The sequence below is a fragment of the Populus euphratica genome, unplaced genomic scaffold (assembly GCF_000495115.2).
Source record: "Populus euphratica unplaced genomic scaffold, PopEup_1.0 scaffold2.1, whole genome shotgun sequence".
NCBI classification, from domain to species: domain Eukaryota; kingdom Viridiplantae; phylum Streptophyta; class Magnoliopsida; order Malpighiales; family Salicaceae; genus Populus; species Populus euphratica.
The window spans coordinates 4,014,163-4,032,705 of record NW_011499846.1 but is presented as its reverse complement, the minus strand read 5'-3'; the positions used below and the strand labels follow the sequence as shown (position 1 = coordinate 4,032,705).

Genomic DNA, 18,543 nt, shown 5'->3' with positions numbered 1-18,543 from the left:
CTGACTAATATTTTTCTTAAAATCTGCGTACTAGCCAGCCTTGATGCCCATATACCATGCATGATAATTATTGTGTGGGTGCGCATTTTGTTCAAAAGATTTGGTTACATGATGAGACGATGATACTCTTCCCTCACGCCATTCTTGGATATAAATTACTTGAATCCCAGGTTTCTTAGGGGAATGAAATCAATTTATTAACTAAACTAGCTTGCATGACACCTGTCTTCTAATCAACAATCCACGTAAAAGTAATTACAGATACTGGTTTCTGAGGGAGGATTGTTCTACGTAAAAGTAAATCATCCGTGCATATAAACTCAAAAAGCATCATTGTGCTTGCACAAACATGCATGGTCGAATTTTGTAGCTTTCTTGGCAAGTTATGGGAACCAAAATCATTCTACCTAGGACATGGTAATGGCACTGGTTGATGATGATGTGTACCATGCTAACGTGAGTTGCATTACCATTACTTGCATGAATCTTCTCAAGCAGTGCGCCGGTGCGTAGAACTTTGAGGACTGCATCTTTTGGGGGAAGTGCAGGGATAGCACCTCTCCTGTAACTGAGATGGCACCACATGCATTTCCAAAGAGCAAGGGTTCCTTTAACTTCTTTTCATCCTGCAACGAGTATTCTTCATTTTCGTATGCATCCTTTTCCATGATAAAATTTTCTAGGATAGATGAAGGAAAGGGAAATTAAATTGCTGGGTAGCTTGGAAAAAGAAAAATCATCAGCAGTGAAATGGAGACTAGAAAGAACGGCAGCTGAATTAACGTACTTCCCATCTCAAAAAATGACTAATTGATCTGATTCGATATGTCGATATGTCGGATGGGTTTGGAATATTTTAAATTGGTGGACTAATATTGAATTTAGGACAAAACTTACTATTTGATTTGACTTGCGATACACTGTAGGTTAGATTTTTCTTAACAAAAAAATAAATATGTAGGCTTTTACAACATATTGATTTTACATAAATAATATTAAGGGTAAATTAAAAAATCTATACATATATCTAATTAAAATAATTAAGAATCATTTATATCAATAAAAAAATTAATAATAACTAAATATGTCTCTGAAAGATTTGAGAGAAAGATGTAAATTAATATATTTTTACCCAGTTGTGTTTAATAATTGTTTATTAAAATTAATTTTTTATTTAATTAAATGATAATAAAAATAGATACACACATAAAATTAATTGAACAAAATAAAAAAAAAAGAATATCTTGCAGGGCTGCGCTTAATAAAAATGTTATCTAAAAATGAATATTATTTATATTTAAAAATATAGTTCAATTATATAAAATATATAAATAAATTTGAATAATTTCTTCAAAAATTAAATACATACAAATTAATTAAAAAACAAAAATATTTTAAAAAAGACTAAATAAAAAATCAAATAGAAGATGTATTAATTTAAATATAAATTAAGAAATTATTATAATAACAACATATTTTAACAAAAACATGCTTCTTTCTTTTAATAAAAAGAAAAAATAGAAAAAAAATGTCAGGCACCGCAAGCCAAGCCAGCGCCTGGCCCATTTAGAAAGGGCTCGCACAAGGGTCCTATTTAATTCTTTTTTAAAAAAAAAATCAATTGAGAAGGATGATATGTCATTCATTTCCATATTTTTTGAAACAAAAATTCCTAAAGATGCATTATCTACTAGGGAGGATGATGCATCAGCTAGTATTCTACAGATTTCAATAACTGCAGCGGATGAAAAAATAATATTTTTTTTTTATTCAAAAATTCATTTTTAATTCGAAACACCTAAAAAATAGCCTAAACATATTGAATCTGTTCTTGATCTTACATATGTTTTTCAAGGTAATTTTCAAGGTGAAAAAACACTCAATTTTAAACTTCTTTTATCAAATAAAATTTTTTAACACCAAAATTGATCATTTTAGTGGTCAGAATAGATGTCAATTTTGATTGTTTCTCTTTACCATTAAAATCTGGTGTTCTCTCTCTCTTTTTTCTCAGACTAGAAATTAAAAAAATTAAAAAATAATTTTTTATATTAAAATTAAATTGAAAAACTATTATGTGATCAATAGGTATAATTTATAAAGTTTGAGAATTAAATTTTTTTTGTTACGATAACTTTGAAAGCATCACCTCTTTATGTTTTTTTTTAAAGTTTGAGAATTAAATTTTTTTTGTTATGATAACTTTGAAAGCATCACCTCTTTGTGTTTTTTTTTTATTATTATTTTGATCATTCATTTTTTTATTTTATCTTTAATCAATTAATTTAATTCGATTGTTATTTAATTGTGAAAAAAAAAAGCAATAGTGTAAAACAAATTTGAAAATAAAAAAGAAAAGGAATAAAATTTTTAACACTAAATCTACATTAAAATATGAGTTAAAATATGAGAAGGTAAACAATACACGCAGTCTTTCTTAATAATAATAATACTGGGAAGGATTTGATTGCTCCTGGAGAGCTTACATGTAAGTTGTATTCTGCTTCTGAGATTTTTTGACCGCTAAATAGGGGACACAAAATATCTGGCTTCGGTTAGCTGGGGTTTGGGGGTTCCGACAAGGATGCAAATCAGTCATTGTTACTCTGCCTGAATCAGTATTCTGTCTGAAGTTTGGACAACAACAGATAAACAACTGTTGTAGTTGTTGATGACCAAGCGAAGAACTAGGGCCCTATGCATTTAAGATGTTTGGACAGGATTCGAGAAAAGAGTGTAATTCCCCAATTAAACATATTAAAAAATCCAACCTCGTAAAAGATTTCCAGCTATTTTCTAGACCACATTCAAGGCTAAAAAGTCCTGCCTTGCAAGGGTAATTATCAGAAGCAGCAGGAAAAACACCTGCATCTTGAAAGATATTGATTTGAAGCAGTCAGCTTGAAGTTATTGCCTGAGCTCCATGTTTCCAAGTTCAACTCTACCTCCAGGATCTATAACTCAACATAACAGCATGTTTCTAGTTCAATTCTACCTTCAGATAATGAAGAACGTCGTGGATCATATACATATACATCACGTTTGAGTCCCACTGTGTGGACATAAATCCTACTGCTTAAAATGAAATCCATAGCCTTACAGTACCTTAAACAGATCTATGTCTGAGGCCAAGATATTCAGTAAGGCATTACCAGTACCAGTTGTATCAACAGCATCAACTTCAACACCATAAACTCTGCCCTTGAATTCCTGCTTGACGTTGCGCAAAGAAGTCAGTTGATTATTTCTTGCAGCTCGAAAAAGAGCTGAATGTCTTTCTGTCTGGAATGATGTAAATATGTAATATGTCGCACAGGAGCCAACTCTTAATTTACACGGTCTCCTGAAGCAGATAAAAGATGATAAACCCCCTCAGTCAAGCATTCAATTTCCTCGTTTACCTGGAAACGCAAGTTACCCTGGTTCCTCTATATTATTCACTTGCGTTATAAGAAAAAACCATATTTCACTTCAAAATCCATTTGTGAACCCTAAATAGATAATTTATTTCTCTGAAAATAAGGTTATGGCCTTTGTCTTCTTAAAAATTTACACGAATTTTAAATAAAATAGAAAACACTTTCTACACTATAAATCAAATAAGAAACCCGAAGTATAGGAAATTAAAAAAATAAATCCTAAAAAACATAGAAAAAATAATAAAATTTTCTTAAATAACAATTTGTAGATGTAATTTGAAGAAATTCAAAGCTTAGATAAGTTGTGAATTGATCTCTATGAGAAATTGTCTGACTTACCTGGAAAAATTTAAAACATATCTAAATATAATTTTTTCTGGAAAAATTTAAAACATATCTAAATATATATATATTTTTTAATTTTTAGTTACTGATCTGATATGATTAGATCTTCTTTTAATTTAGATCTATTTTATTAATTTGTAAAAATATTTACTAAACAATTTATATAATTTATTATAATACATCCTCTTCTAGTTATGAGAGATTTATACATGAATGCTTTTAAACTTCAGTTTCTTACATGTTATACTGCATCAATATTTCACATCGAAGTCTCAAAATTTTCAAACTTTCACCTTAATAATGTCAGCTTCATTCCATGTGCTCGTGATGTCTTTCCGAGCAGCTTCTTCAGATGGCCACTGTGCCAATCTCAAATTTGGGTCACAAGAGAGGAGGCAACCAGCCTTCTTAGCAATGTCCATGGCAGCAAGATGAGCAGACTTACAAGGTTCCTCAATCAAACTAATAGATCCATAGTGGAAAATCAAAATTTAAGAAGAAACAAATGGTACATCATCTACAGGCTAAAAGCCTATAGCAGCAAGATTTGCGTGATACTGAAGTGACAAACAGTGACCCCTAGGTTTAAGCAACATGCCAAAATCAATAAGAAAGGTTAGCAACAAGAAATTATCTGAAATTCCAGAACATTAGCTGGATCAATAATCCTGGAAATTCCGTTCTCCAATATATTTTATGGATGAAAGTTAACGATCTACCTTTTTTATCAAGTTTTCATCAAGTTCTGCTTCTTGAAGAAATCAGCGCTTGGGTTGCGGAAAAACATGAATTCGCGCTCACCATCAGCTCTCAGCGTCACGAATGCCAGTGCAGTCCTTGCATTTGAATCATAACGCATGCCAGAGTTGTCAACACTATTTTGCTTCAATATCAGCTGGCATGTACCCAAACTCAACATCACCAACCCGAGGAGCAGATGGATGACAAGTCAGTGCTTAAATAAATTAACCATAGCACAGTCGAGGAGCAGATGGATGACAAGTCAGTGCTGAAATAAATTAACCATAGCACAGGCTAATTTTATACAAACTGATACATGCCTCAACACACACACACACACACACTTTTGAAATCTACATTTTACCACTTGTCACTAAATAATACACTGTGTATGATAAAATTTTACAATGATTTGTTTGCATGCATTTGCGCATTCATTTTTCACCTGGTTTTTATTTTTATTTTTATTTCGTGGATTCTTGAAACCTCTCCGTATCAGGGTCTTATCCAAATATTTTTCTCTACAGGATATATATAGCCTTGGTTTGTATATATATTTTGCTGAGCAATATGTATTGGGCCATGGAAAAGCAAGAGGCTTCTGGGGCGTCCTGTGATCATGCATTTTTCAAAATTTTATAGCAGGAATCATGCGAAACAGGCACTCCATTGGATTCTGATTTACTATAAAAGTGGGTATCAAGTATTTTTTTTGTTTAGATTCTTTCAAAGGCCCATCGGGTCTGGGCTAAGGGGTCCTTTCACAATTCACACGTTATTCAAGCTTATTATGCATTTATTTATTTTTACAATATTTCCTCTTTTGTTTTTAATTATGATTTGGACATTTCACAAAACAGATAGCAACAAATTAAAAGACATTTGATCAATTCTTTCGTGGGATATTCTTGCTCTTGATTGTCTGAAATTCGGCATATGTGCTAGTTTTTCGAGACTATTTATCTCTGGGCATAGTTAAATTGGCTTGTTTCTCTTCAAATTGAAGCTCATCAATGTATTACATCTTTTCATAAATGAATCCAATCATCCAGGATGAACTGTTGTAAATGCAAACTGCAGGAGTTGCCTTTATTTGCAAGGGACTTGGGGGCCTTAAAACAAGCTCTACAGAAAAAAAAAAATCATTTCAAATTCACGGATTGGAAATGGAATTTCTGGCTACAGATCGAGAAGCTATAGACAGAAAGGAATACATTACTTTAGTTCAGACTTAAATTATTACAATGACATGGTGTGTCGTCTAAAGTATGCTGTTTAGAAGAAGAAGGAAGCATTTCATGTCTTAGTTACATAACAGCCTATTTATATAAACATGCAGTTGAAACACAAGAAAATCCAATAAAAAAACCATTCAGGCATTCCAAATATGTAGGGCTGGGCATGTTACTGAATGCCTTGATTTGAATAAGTGTTCAAACTTCAAAGGATCCATCCCTGGAAGAAGTTAGTCTCGTCAGGCATGCTTTTTGAAGCAGACACAGAGGATCCTTCAGCTGGAACATAGTGATGATACCTGTTTTAACAGCAAAAACCAAAATCTTTTTAGAACACGTCCTTGTATCCCTTGCTTCTAACAATAAGACCAGTGGATAAATGAATAATGGATCGTAGATTCTTTTTCATCAAGCTTTATGAAGTACTCCCACCGGCTATTGATTTGATTGTCTAGAGAACAATCCCTGATCTTAGGAGGGAAGAATCCAGGTCAGATTACCTGTCTAAGCAATATACATTCACCCTGGCCTCTTCTTTCTAATATTTTTGGCAACAATTACAAGAAATGTTTACTTGAAGTTGCAAACACAGACAACACTCATCGACATGCTAACGCCAAAATTATTGTGCAAGCTAGAAATTAGGAATACCCAATTTGTAAGACAGGCCCTGGATCACAGCCCATCTGGCTGGATTCAGCACGATGCAAGTGGAAGATGCTACTTCCATCTGCTGCACCAGAGTTCCAATAGTCTTGAATGGCTTTAAGATTTTGTCCTTCTGCTTCTAGCTGAAATGCAAGGCATTGCAAGGGAAAAGCTTAGAAATATTGCTGGTAACATGATCTGATATGAATTTAATTATCATATTTTTTGCACGAGTACTGCTGATAACTGTTGAAGCAGAACCTTAAGCTTGAGATGCCTGTTCAAGTCTCCAAGGTGACGTTCCTGCCAATGCAGATCAGAAAGTGATTAGAAGTATGAATTAAATTTAGAGGTTAGGGGCAGGTTGTCAATAGTGAAAGCAACAAGGATTATGAAATATTCGAAGAACTACAACCATTTTAAAGCAATTGGTGTATAGAAATTCATCGTTGTCTACTAGAGTCCTGTCCATTTCCACATGTTTGATCACATTCGGCCGTTACAGGCAGATCCCTGTTTTATGTGCATGTAAGATGCAAAAGGGAAGCAACTAAACCTTCTGAGTTCCAAAACTGCTATATCTTAGCTCAACAATACACAGAGAAGATTCTGACTTGTTAAAACAATTGTTCTCATCATAGTGGCTTTGCTTACCTTTTTGCGCAGGTCTTCCATTTGCTCTGTCAAAACCTGCTGCTGTAATAAAAAACAAAAGGATAAAATAAATTGTTTTCATCTTTTGAGCTAATGACATAGTCTTTCACTTTAGACAGAAGAAAACAGAAGCTGGTTTCCTGCATTTTATCATGTATGCATGCATGTCCATATTGACTGCGGAAATTTAAGGCTGTCTTTTTCATGCCAAGGATTGGACCTATCCTTTTACCTATATGCATGTATAAGATACCAAGCGATAAAAAATATTAAAACTAAACATCTGCTATCTCCATTGTTACGAAAGTTCAGGTGTTATGCACTAACTTTGATGGAGGACCAACACGAAGCAAGTGAAGAAGATGATAATTAATAGAAATCGTATGTACCTTTCTCTGCCTAGCAAGTGCAAGAGCTCCTTCAAGCTGTTTCTCAAGATTTTGCAGCTCTTTCACATTCAGGGGCCCAAGATCCTCCCCAAGCAAATGCCTTGCATAACATTAGAATGCTATACATTAGTATGGTATTATCTATCTTCTTACTGGGCCTATCATCAACTTCATTGGCAATTCAAAATTCAATTAAAATGAGACATGGTCTTAGAGATTCAAAGTTTGATTTACAACCTTTGAGTGCGTTGAAGGGATTCATACTTTGCCTTTAACTTTGTCGCCTCTAGGTACCAGCTCTGCATTGTTAATCAAGGGCAAGATAGAACATGTCAGGTTAAGTTTGTAGCATATGATTTTATTCCACATATATTTGCAGCAAAGCAATCGGTTCATAACCCAGAATAGGTGCTAGGGGAAATATCTTGGAATATCTCCAATTTGAGCCGACCTTCTTGGCAACCACAAAGGAAAATAGCGAGGACTAAGTCTTAACTGTAATGTCACAGAGATCGCGAATTTAAACCATCTCCGAAACCAAATTTAGCTGTTTGCTACCCTACTTTTGCAAATAAAATTACAAGGCTAAAAGCAAACAGAATCCCCTCGAGGTGAGAAACTGCATGTTAGTGTGATCAATTGTCAGAAATTTGTGCGGTAATGCTTGCAATGATGATTTTGTTTTATTTTTCCTTTTGGTTTACAAGGAGACTCCAACCTGTCTCTTATAGGGGTGGTCATCATAACTTGCCAACTGAGCTACAACAGTTTCATGCATCAGAAGATTTTATAGCTAAATTATTGTTCTACAATTCCTAGTACAACACGAGATCAGTTTTCCAAAATTGAATAGTTTGTGATTATAGTCCATACACAAAGAGTGATCAAATAATTGAAGGAGCTGTAGAAAAATAAAAGGCAAAGTTTCATTTTCTCAATAACGAGAAAACATGCAAGGCAACTTGTGTATGACCTGTTAACTAAAATGAAATATATAAGAGGCTTGCGAGAGAAATTCAGAACGAACACCAACCTGCGTCTCACGTTCAAAGCTGTTCTCTTGTGGAGTGTAGCAGCAGCGTTGATAACGCTCAAGGGTTTTGGTAACACTGAAGAAAAAATTTGATGGTAAACATAAAAATTTATTTGATGAGTACGAATAAAAGGCCAAATAACATGTCATGCCACAAAAACTAGGAGGAAAAAATAGAAAAATTATGCTAGGGATGCAGGTAAGAGTCACTTGACCATAAAAATGAATATACTAGAATATGCCGACAAAATGGTAGCAGTAGCTTAAACATCAATTAAGATGCCAACCTTGTGTGCAAAGAGAATTAAGCTGTTCGACATTAGCAATAAAAGAAGGCATGCAATATGAAAATGTGTGATCAGTCCACTTGGGACTAGCAGTACAGGAAGCATCGATCAATCTGAAGAAGGATAATCTTGAATGGATGAAACCAGATAGAAATGCATACCATCCATCTTGCATAAATCGGAGAATTTTGCATGAACAATGTTCGTAATTGAAATCTCTAGTCATATTTATGCCATTTGAGAGCAGGGTATGAATTAGGGCCCCTAGGGTTCTATAAACACACTTAAATACCAATTGCTTGTACTAACCATTAGGGTTAAGGTCATGAGGGAACTGATTAATATTTTCATTCTGCTATCATTTCATCATACAATGAAAATCTTTACTCGTTTCTTCTGCTATTCTTTTATCATAATAAAAATCCTTACTCCATCACACGTAACTAAAGGAGAGCCCGTTAATTGTGTAATCTGCTTAACATGAAAACTAAAACTACACGGAAGTAAGTTCTTACAAAATCAAAAGTACTTCGTCCACAAGCATTACTTTTAACAGGCAAGAGTAGCTAGATTACTCAAGAAATAATTAAATCACGATTGGCATACTCAAAGGAAAAGGCTAGATGCATGCAAACCTGCAGCTAGCAGGAACCATACATGCTTTTTTGACTGTCTAAATAGAGATAGTGTTACTTCTGTTTGAAAAATTGCATTGCATGAACATTAATCTCCTAACCCACACGCATAAATAAACCTATCCACCCCTTCACAGCCAATTCCTTTATAGCATACCAATTCAATTTGTTGACTTTTTGTCATTGACAAAAGGGATAAATAGTGATTTGAAAATTACTTATTCCTAAAATGTTTTCTTATATTTGCATTTAATCCTTCTTCAGGAAACTTTTCTTCTTTTAGAAACCTTCTTGTTAACAACACAACATACTTTCTTTTGTTTTTTTTTGCATCAAGATGCAATGTATTATTTAATGCGGGCTAAAAAGGAATTTTTGCCACTATTTTTTCAATAACAATTTTATTTTTTCACTTTAGCTTTGAGATTAATATTTTCAGCTTGACTTTTACCTACAATCAGGTGAAGGGAGAGGGATAGATTATAATTAATCATAGTACCACTCATTATTATATCACAACTGGTTAATTTAACAAATTTTCTATTAATTATTTATTTTCATATCTCTCAAGGTTAAAAAAACCAAAAAAATGATAGCTGTATATTGATCTACCCCTTTCACTATGAGAAGAAAAAAAAAAGGGTTCGAGATGATGGCTAAATTTCTCAGCATTTATAAATCTAGATAGCAAATTAACACCATGATATATATGTTCGACTTTATTAATTAATCTATTCTTGATAACTCCACAGGGCTAAAAAAAACACCGAGTAATCCAGTCAACACACACGTAGAGGGATCGGGAAGGAGAAAGATCTTTTGACCAAAAAATCAATACTACCAGGGAGTTCTGTGAAATTGGTGTGCAGTGCAAGATCAGTGCATTAGAGAGAGAGAGAGAGAGAGAGAGAGGTCATGTAATACAGAATACAGTTCATTAGACAGATTTTAAATCCCGTTCACAATTCAAAGGTCAAAGGATCCAATGGAAAACAAAAGGAAAAACCACATCTTGGGTTTTGGAGTAGCACAAATTCATGTTTTTTGTTATATTATGCAAAACCCTGACATCATTTGCTACTTTAAGCTACACTAACTAAATAACGAGTTACCAGAAGTTATAACCTAATTTCATATTTTACACAACAAATAATATCAAAAGAAGACTGAAACTTAAAAAATGTAAAAACCAAGACTTTCTTGACCTTATGAGACCTGATGCTCAACTCCAGAAACTGCTTTGCAAGAAAGAGACTGAAGATGAACCAAAAAAATACCTAAAGATCAAAACTTTGGCCTGCTTCATCAAACACCTAGAGGGAAGCTCCCAAAAGACCTTAAGATCCAAAGATATCAAACCCAATATAAACTTTGATGATGGGGTTGGGTGGCAAAAAATTGATTTACCTCTTAAGCTGCACTGCTCTAATCAATTTTTTGAAGAGCAGAGAAAAAGAAAAGAGAGAAGAAGCATAGATAAAAACCAGCAGATCAAATGATGAAAAGAGATGAAGACAAAACCAAAAAGGAAACACAAAAGAAAGCCCTCGATCTTGCACAGAGGTCCAGGAAGAAATTTTACTTTTCACTTTTACATTAAATAAACTTAGAACCCAGACACGGACACCGGAGAAAAAGAACGAAGGGTTTTGTGATGGACTATGAAACGTGTCCTAGTTTTAGTGGAAAAGAAACTCCGACACCCATCGAGATTTGTGATGGTTCATCATATATGAACCCAAAAGCCCTCTAGAAATCATGAGTTAACCTGAGAATAAAGAGATGTCAGACAGGTGTTGGAGAAAGGCATCCCAGGAGAGAATCAAAGAAAGCAAGTACAGATCAGTGGAACTGGAGTCTCACGAAAGGGTAGCGTCAATAATGCAAGAAAAATAAAAACGGTAGCATCATCAAGAAAACAGGAGAAAGAAATTAAGAATCGGTAACAAAAAAGAAAAAAGCAAAGGTACATGTGTATGTATATTTAGCAAGAAAACACGGAACTTATTATATTAAAAAAAGATAGCAATTTAGAGCTGAAAGTGATAAGAAAAAAGAAGAAGAAGCGAATAATTAAGCTTAGAAAGAACCTTTATAGAGCAAATAGAGGGGAAGAAAAATATACCTAGCACTACCAAATTCATAGAGCTTGCCACGACTGGAGAAGATGATAAGGGCAACCTCAGCATCACAAAGCACTGAAAGCTCATAAGCTTTCTTAAGCAAGCCATTCCTTCTTTTAGAGAAGGTAACTTGCCGGTTGATCTTGTTCTCTATCCTCTTCAACTCCACTCTTCCTCTTCCCATTCTTTTTGTTCTCTCTTGGTTATAGCTATATGATTTTTAGGTATATAAGGCTATCTGTGTCTGATAGGAGATGGGGTGTTGTGAGGTTAGAAAAAAAATGGGGCTGAAACAAATACAGGAGAGGTAGTACTGATGATATCTGTGTGTTTGCGGTGTCTGTGAGAAGTGGAAGTTAAGGTGATGTATAAATAGAGAAAACTGGATCTTCTTTTACAATAAAACACTGAATTTCTTCACCTTTTTTATTTCTTATTCTTTTTTCCACTGTAATTTTAGCAAGTTGCCTGTCCGTTCCCCATATCTCTCTCTCAGTGAAGATCAGTTTCTTGGTAACAAAGTTACTTCTTCTTACTTTCTTCACGGTAGCGTGAGATCACGCTCGGAACCATACTACATAGTATGGATGCTTAGAATGGAAATAGGATTGATTGAAAATTTTGATCCATAAGAGAAAAGGCAAGAATAATAGTACAACGTGGGTGCTTAACTTCGTTTTCTAAGAATATTTGCTACATTATTTTAGTATTTTTCTGAACAAGGAAAAATAGCAGTTAATTGCACCACAGAATGCTTCAGCTTCCGTTTTCAGTGTATTAATTCCAGTAGTACCCATTTACGCTTTGACCCGGCTTATTTGAATGCTGGTGATTATTATATATTATTATTATTATTATTATTTTCCTGTTTTGACGAATTAATGGGATCAAGAATTTAATTAATTGTGAAAATTATAAAGGGAGATACAAGGCCATATATAGAGAGACTAGGCAGCAGAAACATAAAAGATGGAAATAATCAAAGCAGCAACGAGGCAGCAGGAATGCCAAACTCGCGAATTTATAACACCTAAAGGAGGGCTAAGCAAATGCAGGAACTGAAAGGGATCATACACTACCTTGACTCTTGAAAAAAAATATCACAATTTATCAACTTGGTGATGTAGGGGAGGCACGACAAGGCGCTAGCAGCAAGCACAGAAAGAGAAGGAGAATTGATCCAAATAGGTTAAACAAAGAACCCTATATCTTATTTTATTTCTGAAATAATAATTTGATAACCCCAAACCTATCTTAACAAGGTAGAGAAAATCAAAATTCAAAGATAAAAAATAAATAACAATAGCTAAAAAAACATTAACATAAAATCTAGAAAAATAACAAAATTAAATCAAACAATATCTTCAAAACCTAATTTAAGAATCTTTTAAGGGCTTGGCTATTACAATGAGCTAAGCATTTTATTAAAATGAAATTTGAAAATCATATAAAAAAACTTAATTTAACAGTCGAATAAAAAATTATAATATTTTTATTAATTTTTAAAAATATTTACTAGAATATCTACATATTTTATTTATGATAGATCTCATCTACTGTGTGGATTTCCATCTAACTATTTAAATTTTTCAGATTATATTATTTTATTTGCTAGAAGCTTAGAATAAAATTTTAAAAATATTTTTATAATCAAAATTTATTTGGTATTATTGTGATGCGCCTATTATGTTGCATTGTTTTATTTGATGTTGTATTATAAGGTAAAGGCAGTATTTAGTAAGCAGTTGTTGTGTTGCGCTAAACTAAACAATATTTAATTAAGTTTTATCATTATACTTTTGGGATATAAAATGACCAGCAAAATTTGTAGCATACTAAAAAATATTCTATAAACTTATTTTATTTATATTAAATGATTTATAACTTTTAAAACTTACACGACATGTATCTATAATTTAATATATGTAGTTACATCATTTCAATAAAATCAATAAAATTAAAAAATGAAATAGAATTACATGAAATAGTATTATATTTTGTATGCGCTTAAAAAATTTAATGGAGAAAAATCATTTTAATTAAAAAGAAATGAATTATAGGTCTCTAATTTTGTTTGAAAAGCAGAAGGAAAACCCAGCTTCTCTTAAAGCACGATAATACCAAACATTTAAAAACACAAAAACAAAAAAAAATCCAAAACATGTTTACTTTATTTTATTTTCTTTGCTGTAAATACAAGTTGACATTTAATTTTTTTTAATGTCTTAATAATTTAATAATAGTGCTACTATTTAACAAACAATTTTGAAACTAATTCTCCCTCTAATATGATCTTGAACACTGTATCAATAAGTATTGATATGTTAATTAAGAATTTAATTCTTACAATCCTCTTTTAAATTTTAAATTAAACAATATATTGGGAGTAACTCCATATTTAACATAAGTCAAGAAAGAGTATTTTTTTAGTTTGTATTTGGTTAACATTCTAAGAGATAAATAATAGAAATGTGTTTGTTTGAAAAAATAAAAATATCAAATAAATTAATTTATATAATATAAAAAATACATGAAAATATATTCTATTTGTCTTTACTATTATCTCAAGAAAGCCATCAAACATTACCATAAAGTTTCGATATAATCATTTGCTAAATTTGCATATATATACTTTTACCCCGTAGAATCATGGTACGACACTAAACCACTACTATAGTCAATCATAATCATGATGTGTACTAGAAACGCAAAAGACAGGCTAATTACCTAATAATTTCCTACCTTTGATATATCAAGTGTTCCTTCTGCACATTGGATACACTAAAATTAGTACAAAGTTATAATTTCTATTTTCTTCCCAGCAAGCTACACATTGCATTAAGAAGAAACCAACTACAATTACGATTGATGAAAAGGAAATACAATTAAATGATGTGTTACATGCCTTTAGTTTTTAAAATTTTATTTATTTTTGTGTTTTAAAATTATATAAAAAAATAAAAAAATTTATTTTTTTCAATTTTTTTTTATTTTCAAATTATTTTGATATGTTGTTGTTAAAAATAATTGTTAAAAAATAAAAAAATATTTTAACATATTTTTTAATTAAAAACACTTTAAACAAAAATCACAACCACACTATACTTCTATTTATATGTTGATGACCCGATCACGCATGATCCAATTAGTGGTTAATTACTTCAATAATTTGCTTCCTTCTATAAGCAATTTCAAAGCTGGGGTGGAACTGCTGGCAGTGGTTTAAAACGAGACATCAGATATTTTACTTGCTTGTCCCATTATTATTTGTATTGTCAATTTCTTGGATATATACATCAATGGTTATTGACCAACTTAAGAATTTAATTTTGTGAAAGAAAGAAAAAAAAACTAGTTCCCCATTTTTTCTGTAGCTAGCAATAATTATTACTACTAATTAAGTCATTAACTAGACTCTAACGTTAACATATCACAGAAGTAGGTCTTCCAGGAACTTAGATCACATGCAAATTCTCGTTAGAGTTGAGTTTGCGTTTTATTCTTTTACAAGCCAAGGAATTAGATTCATTAAACACCAAGTTAAGAGCTGCAGATAAAATCTGTATATATGAACACAAACAGATAAATAATCTGGACATATGTATCTGGCGAGGTAATAAGGCGATCACAAAAATAAAAAAGGGACAGAGGGAATAGAGAAGACTAATATAGAAGACAAGTGTGACCAAGTCAGCATCGTGAACATGGAAACTATGGGCATAATCACAGATGTACAGCTGCAGATAAACATGCACCAAAGCAACAGCAGCAACATTGTGGCGGCAGATGAACGGAGCCAGAATCCAAGCAGCAGGAACGGGACGTGAATACAATGGCTTTGATCTAGAATGTCTTCTCATTCTAGATCTCTGAATCATTAGTGTTGAGTCAGGCTTTAACGACAATGGCATGGAAACTTTTAAATGAAAACAAAATTTGCAATTTGATAAAACCTGACGAGTGGATTTTTCATTATCAAAGAAACTGCTTTGATCCCTTGTTAGAACAATTCTCAACTCTCTCTAATTTGATGCTCCAATTCTAATATAAAAATTTTGTTTTGATAATTTAATGACATGATCAAGAAGTTTTTTACTAATAAATCGATATTCAAAAATATTCTATTGTATATTTATATTTATATTTTCTCTTATGATAATATCTTTTTTCCACCTTTTGAACAAAACTACTTATTAAATCAAGAAAAGAGAAATTAGTTTTCAAACTCAAAAAATAAAAAAGTCATTTTTAAAAACTTAACAAAACATGAAAAACCAAGAAAATTAAAAACTTGGAACATTTTGGAAAAAAATTACTAATTAACCTAATAAAAATATAAAAAAAACATTGGAAAGTAATAAGAATTTTAAAAACTTCCAGCACGTGGATCCCATTTATTTGGGAGGAAGTTATTTTAAAAAAAATGAATTATTTTTTTTATTGTATCGTAGAAAATGAGATAATAAAACATTTTATTTTAGCTATGTTGTAGAAAATAGTAATATTTTTTAGTTATACATCAGATGCTATGCTCGTACACTATCGCGTGCTTGCGACATGCCTGAGCATTGTTGTTAACTTATAAAAAAATTATACAAAGAAAGATTGTTATAATCCAGAAAAAATTACAAAAAATAATTTTAGAAAAAAACATAAAAAAAAACTATGTGGGAAAACACTATGGTAATCTATAGTGTTTTGTGATGAAATATATAGTTGTAATTCTCAACTAGTTCAATATTAAAAAAATAAAATTAATAAAAATAATTTTGAAAAAAATCATAATAAAAAAAATATGGGGAATGATTGTAGTAATTCACAGTGTTTTAAAGAGAAAAAATATAAAGTTAAATTTTCAATCAGTTTAATATTAAAAAAATAGAAGCAATATAAATAATTTAAAAAAAAACATATGAAAAAAAAATCATAAAAACAAACCCATGTAAAGAAACACTATAGCAATCCATAATGTTTTGTGAGAAAACTATAATTGCAATTCTTAACTAACCTAATATTAAAAAAATAAAATTGATAAAGATAATTTTGAAAAAAATCATAAAAAACATAAAAAACTATATGGAAAAACAATGCAGCAATCCAAAATATTTTAAAGAAAAAAATTACAAAGCTAAATTCTTAACCATTTTAATATTAAAAAATTAAATTTAAAAAAATTATTTTAGAAAAAATATGTGAAAAAACACTATAATGAAGCAAAAACTATGTGAAAAAATATTGTAGCAATCAACAATATTTCAAAAAAAAATATAAAACTAAATTTTCAACCAGTTTAATAGTAAAAAAATAAAATTAACAAAGAAAAGTTTGAAAAAAAACTTAAAAATGAAAAAAGAAGAAGATAATTTTGGTGAAAATTTGAAAAAAAAAAAAAGAAAAGAAAACACATGTGGAAAATGGAAAAAAAACAAAAAACAAATATGTGAGGAAAGATATTGTACTTTCCTCACGTGTTTAAAGTATATATAGAGAAAAATTGTTGCAATATACAATGTTTTCAAGAAAAAACTATAAAAATAATTTTAGAAAAAATACATAAAAAACAAAAGAAAAAAACCATGTAGGGAAAAATTGTAGTACTTTATAGTGTTTTATGAGGAAATATACAGTTGTAATTCTCAACCAGCTTAATATTAAAAAAATAAAATTGATGAAGATAATTTTAAAACAAATTATAAAAAAAAATATATGGAAAATGATTGTAGCAATCCAAATTTTTTTTTTTTTAAGTACAAATCTAAATTCTCAACCAGTTTAATATCAAAAAAATAGAAGCAACAAAGATAATTTTATAAAAAATTATATAAAAACCAAAAATCATAAAAAAAGAAAAGGAAAAAGAAAAATATCCATGTAGAGAAACACCATAACAATCCATAATGTTTTATGAGAAAAACTACAGTTGTAATTCTCAATCAACTCAATATTAAAAAAATTAATAAAGAAAATTTTGAAGAAAATTATAAAAAAGAATATAAAAATCATGTGAGGAAACACTGTAACAATCTAATTTTTTTTTAATACAAAACTAAATTCTTAACCATCTTAATATTAAAAAAATAAATTCAATAAAAAAAATTTAAAAAAAATATGAAAAAACACTATAGCAAGGCAAAAAATATATGGAGAATAATTGAAAATATTTCAAAAAAAATATAAAATAAATTTTTAATCAGTTTAATAGTAAAAAAATAAAAATTAACAAAGATAATTTAAAAAATATAAAAAACAAAAAAAAACAAATAAATTAATAAAAGAAGAAGATGCTTTTGGGAAAAAACTGAAAAAGAAAAAGAATGCTTTTGGGAAAAAACTGAAAAAGAAAAGGAAAAAGGAAAACACTATAGCAATCCATAATGTTTTGTAAGAAAAAAATAAAGTTGCTCACGATAGCTCGGTATCATTTTGGCGGCTCGTCTGGGGCTGTCTGATCATCAAAAATCAGTCATCCATGATAATATTTGGAGCAGCGCTTCGTCGTCCGTTCACATCGGAGAGGGTGATTATTTTTTTCTTTTCCTCTCACTTTTCTTTCCCTTAGCCTAGAAATTGATGTAAGCTCTTCCAAAAATTATTTGAACCATCTTAATATTAAAAAAATAAATTTTACAAAGATAATTTTATAAAAAAATATAAAAAAATATTATGGCCAAGCAAAAACTATGTAAAGAAACACTGTAGCACTCACAATGTTTCAAAGAAAAAAATTATAAAGATAAACTTTCAACCAGTTTAATAGTAAAAAAATTGACAAAGATGATTTAAAAAAAAAACATAAAAAGAAGAAAAAAAGGAGAAGATAATTTTAGGAAAAAATGAAAAAAAGAAAAAGAAAAGAAAAGGTATGTGGGGAATGGAAAAGAAAAAAAAAACATGTGGAGAAAGTTACAATCCCCACTCATTTTAAAGTATATACAGAGAAAGACTGTTGAGATCTACAATATTTTCAAGAAAAAACTACCAAAATAATTTTAGAAAAAAATATAAAAAATAAAAGAAAAAAATCATGTAGGGAA

General features: G+C 30.7%; 1 protein-coding gene and 1 pseudogene across 2 annotated transcripts; both read right to left on the bottom strand.

Moving 5' to 3' along the window:
* Positions 1 to 330: 330 nt before the first annotated feature.
* On the bottom strand, positions 331 to 4,685 carry LOC105138195 (probable fructokinase-7; annotated as a pseudogene).
* A 1,004-nt stretch (positions 4,686 to 5,689) lies between these two features.
* On the bottom strand, positions 5,690 to 11,870 carry LOC105132869 (MADS-box transcription factor 6). 2 transcript variants are annotated; one of them, XM_011036610.1, is made up of 8 exons: positions 11,512 to 11,870; positions 8,465 to 8,540; positions 7,669 to 7,730; positions 7,432 to 7,531; positions 7,043 to 7,081; positions 6,650 to 6,691; positions 6,392 to 6,531; positions 5,690 to 6,039 (listed from the first exon to the last, which is right to left on the bottom strand). In XM_011036610.1, exons 1-8 carry the CDS (start codon positions 11,691 to 11,693, stop codon positions 5,946 to 5,948), a joined length of 735 nt encoding a protein of 244 aa, XP_011034912.1. In that variant the 5' UTR covers positions 11,694 to 11,870; the 3' UTR covers positions 5,690 to 5,945. The 2 variants fall into 2 exon arrangements, with proteins under 2 accessions (XP_011034912.1, XP_011034905.1); XM_011036603.1 differs by having other exon boundaries at positions 7,043 to 7,084; positions 11,512 to 11,866.
* Between the last annotated feature and the right edge of the window lie 6,673 nt (positions 11,871 to 18,543).

Coding starts and splice junctions, on each gene's coding strand:
- LOC105132869 (XM_011036603.1), bottom strand. CDS start 11,693: ATGGGAAGAGGAAGAGTGGAGTTGAAGAGGATAGAGAACAAGATCAAC. Junction 7,532..7,668: donor TCCCTTCAACGCACTCAAAG/GTTGTAAATCAA, acceptor ATGTTATGCAAG/GCATTTGCTTGGGGAGGATC. Junction 6,532..6,649: donor ACAGGCATCTCAAGCTTAAG/GTTCTGCTTCAA, acceptor CTTGCATTTCAG/CTAGAAGCAGAAGGACAAAA.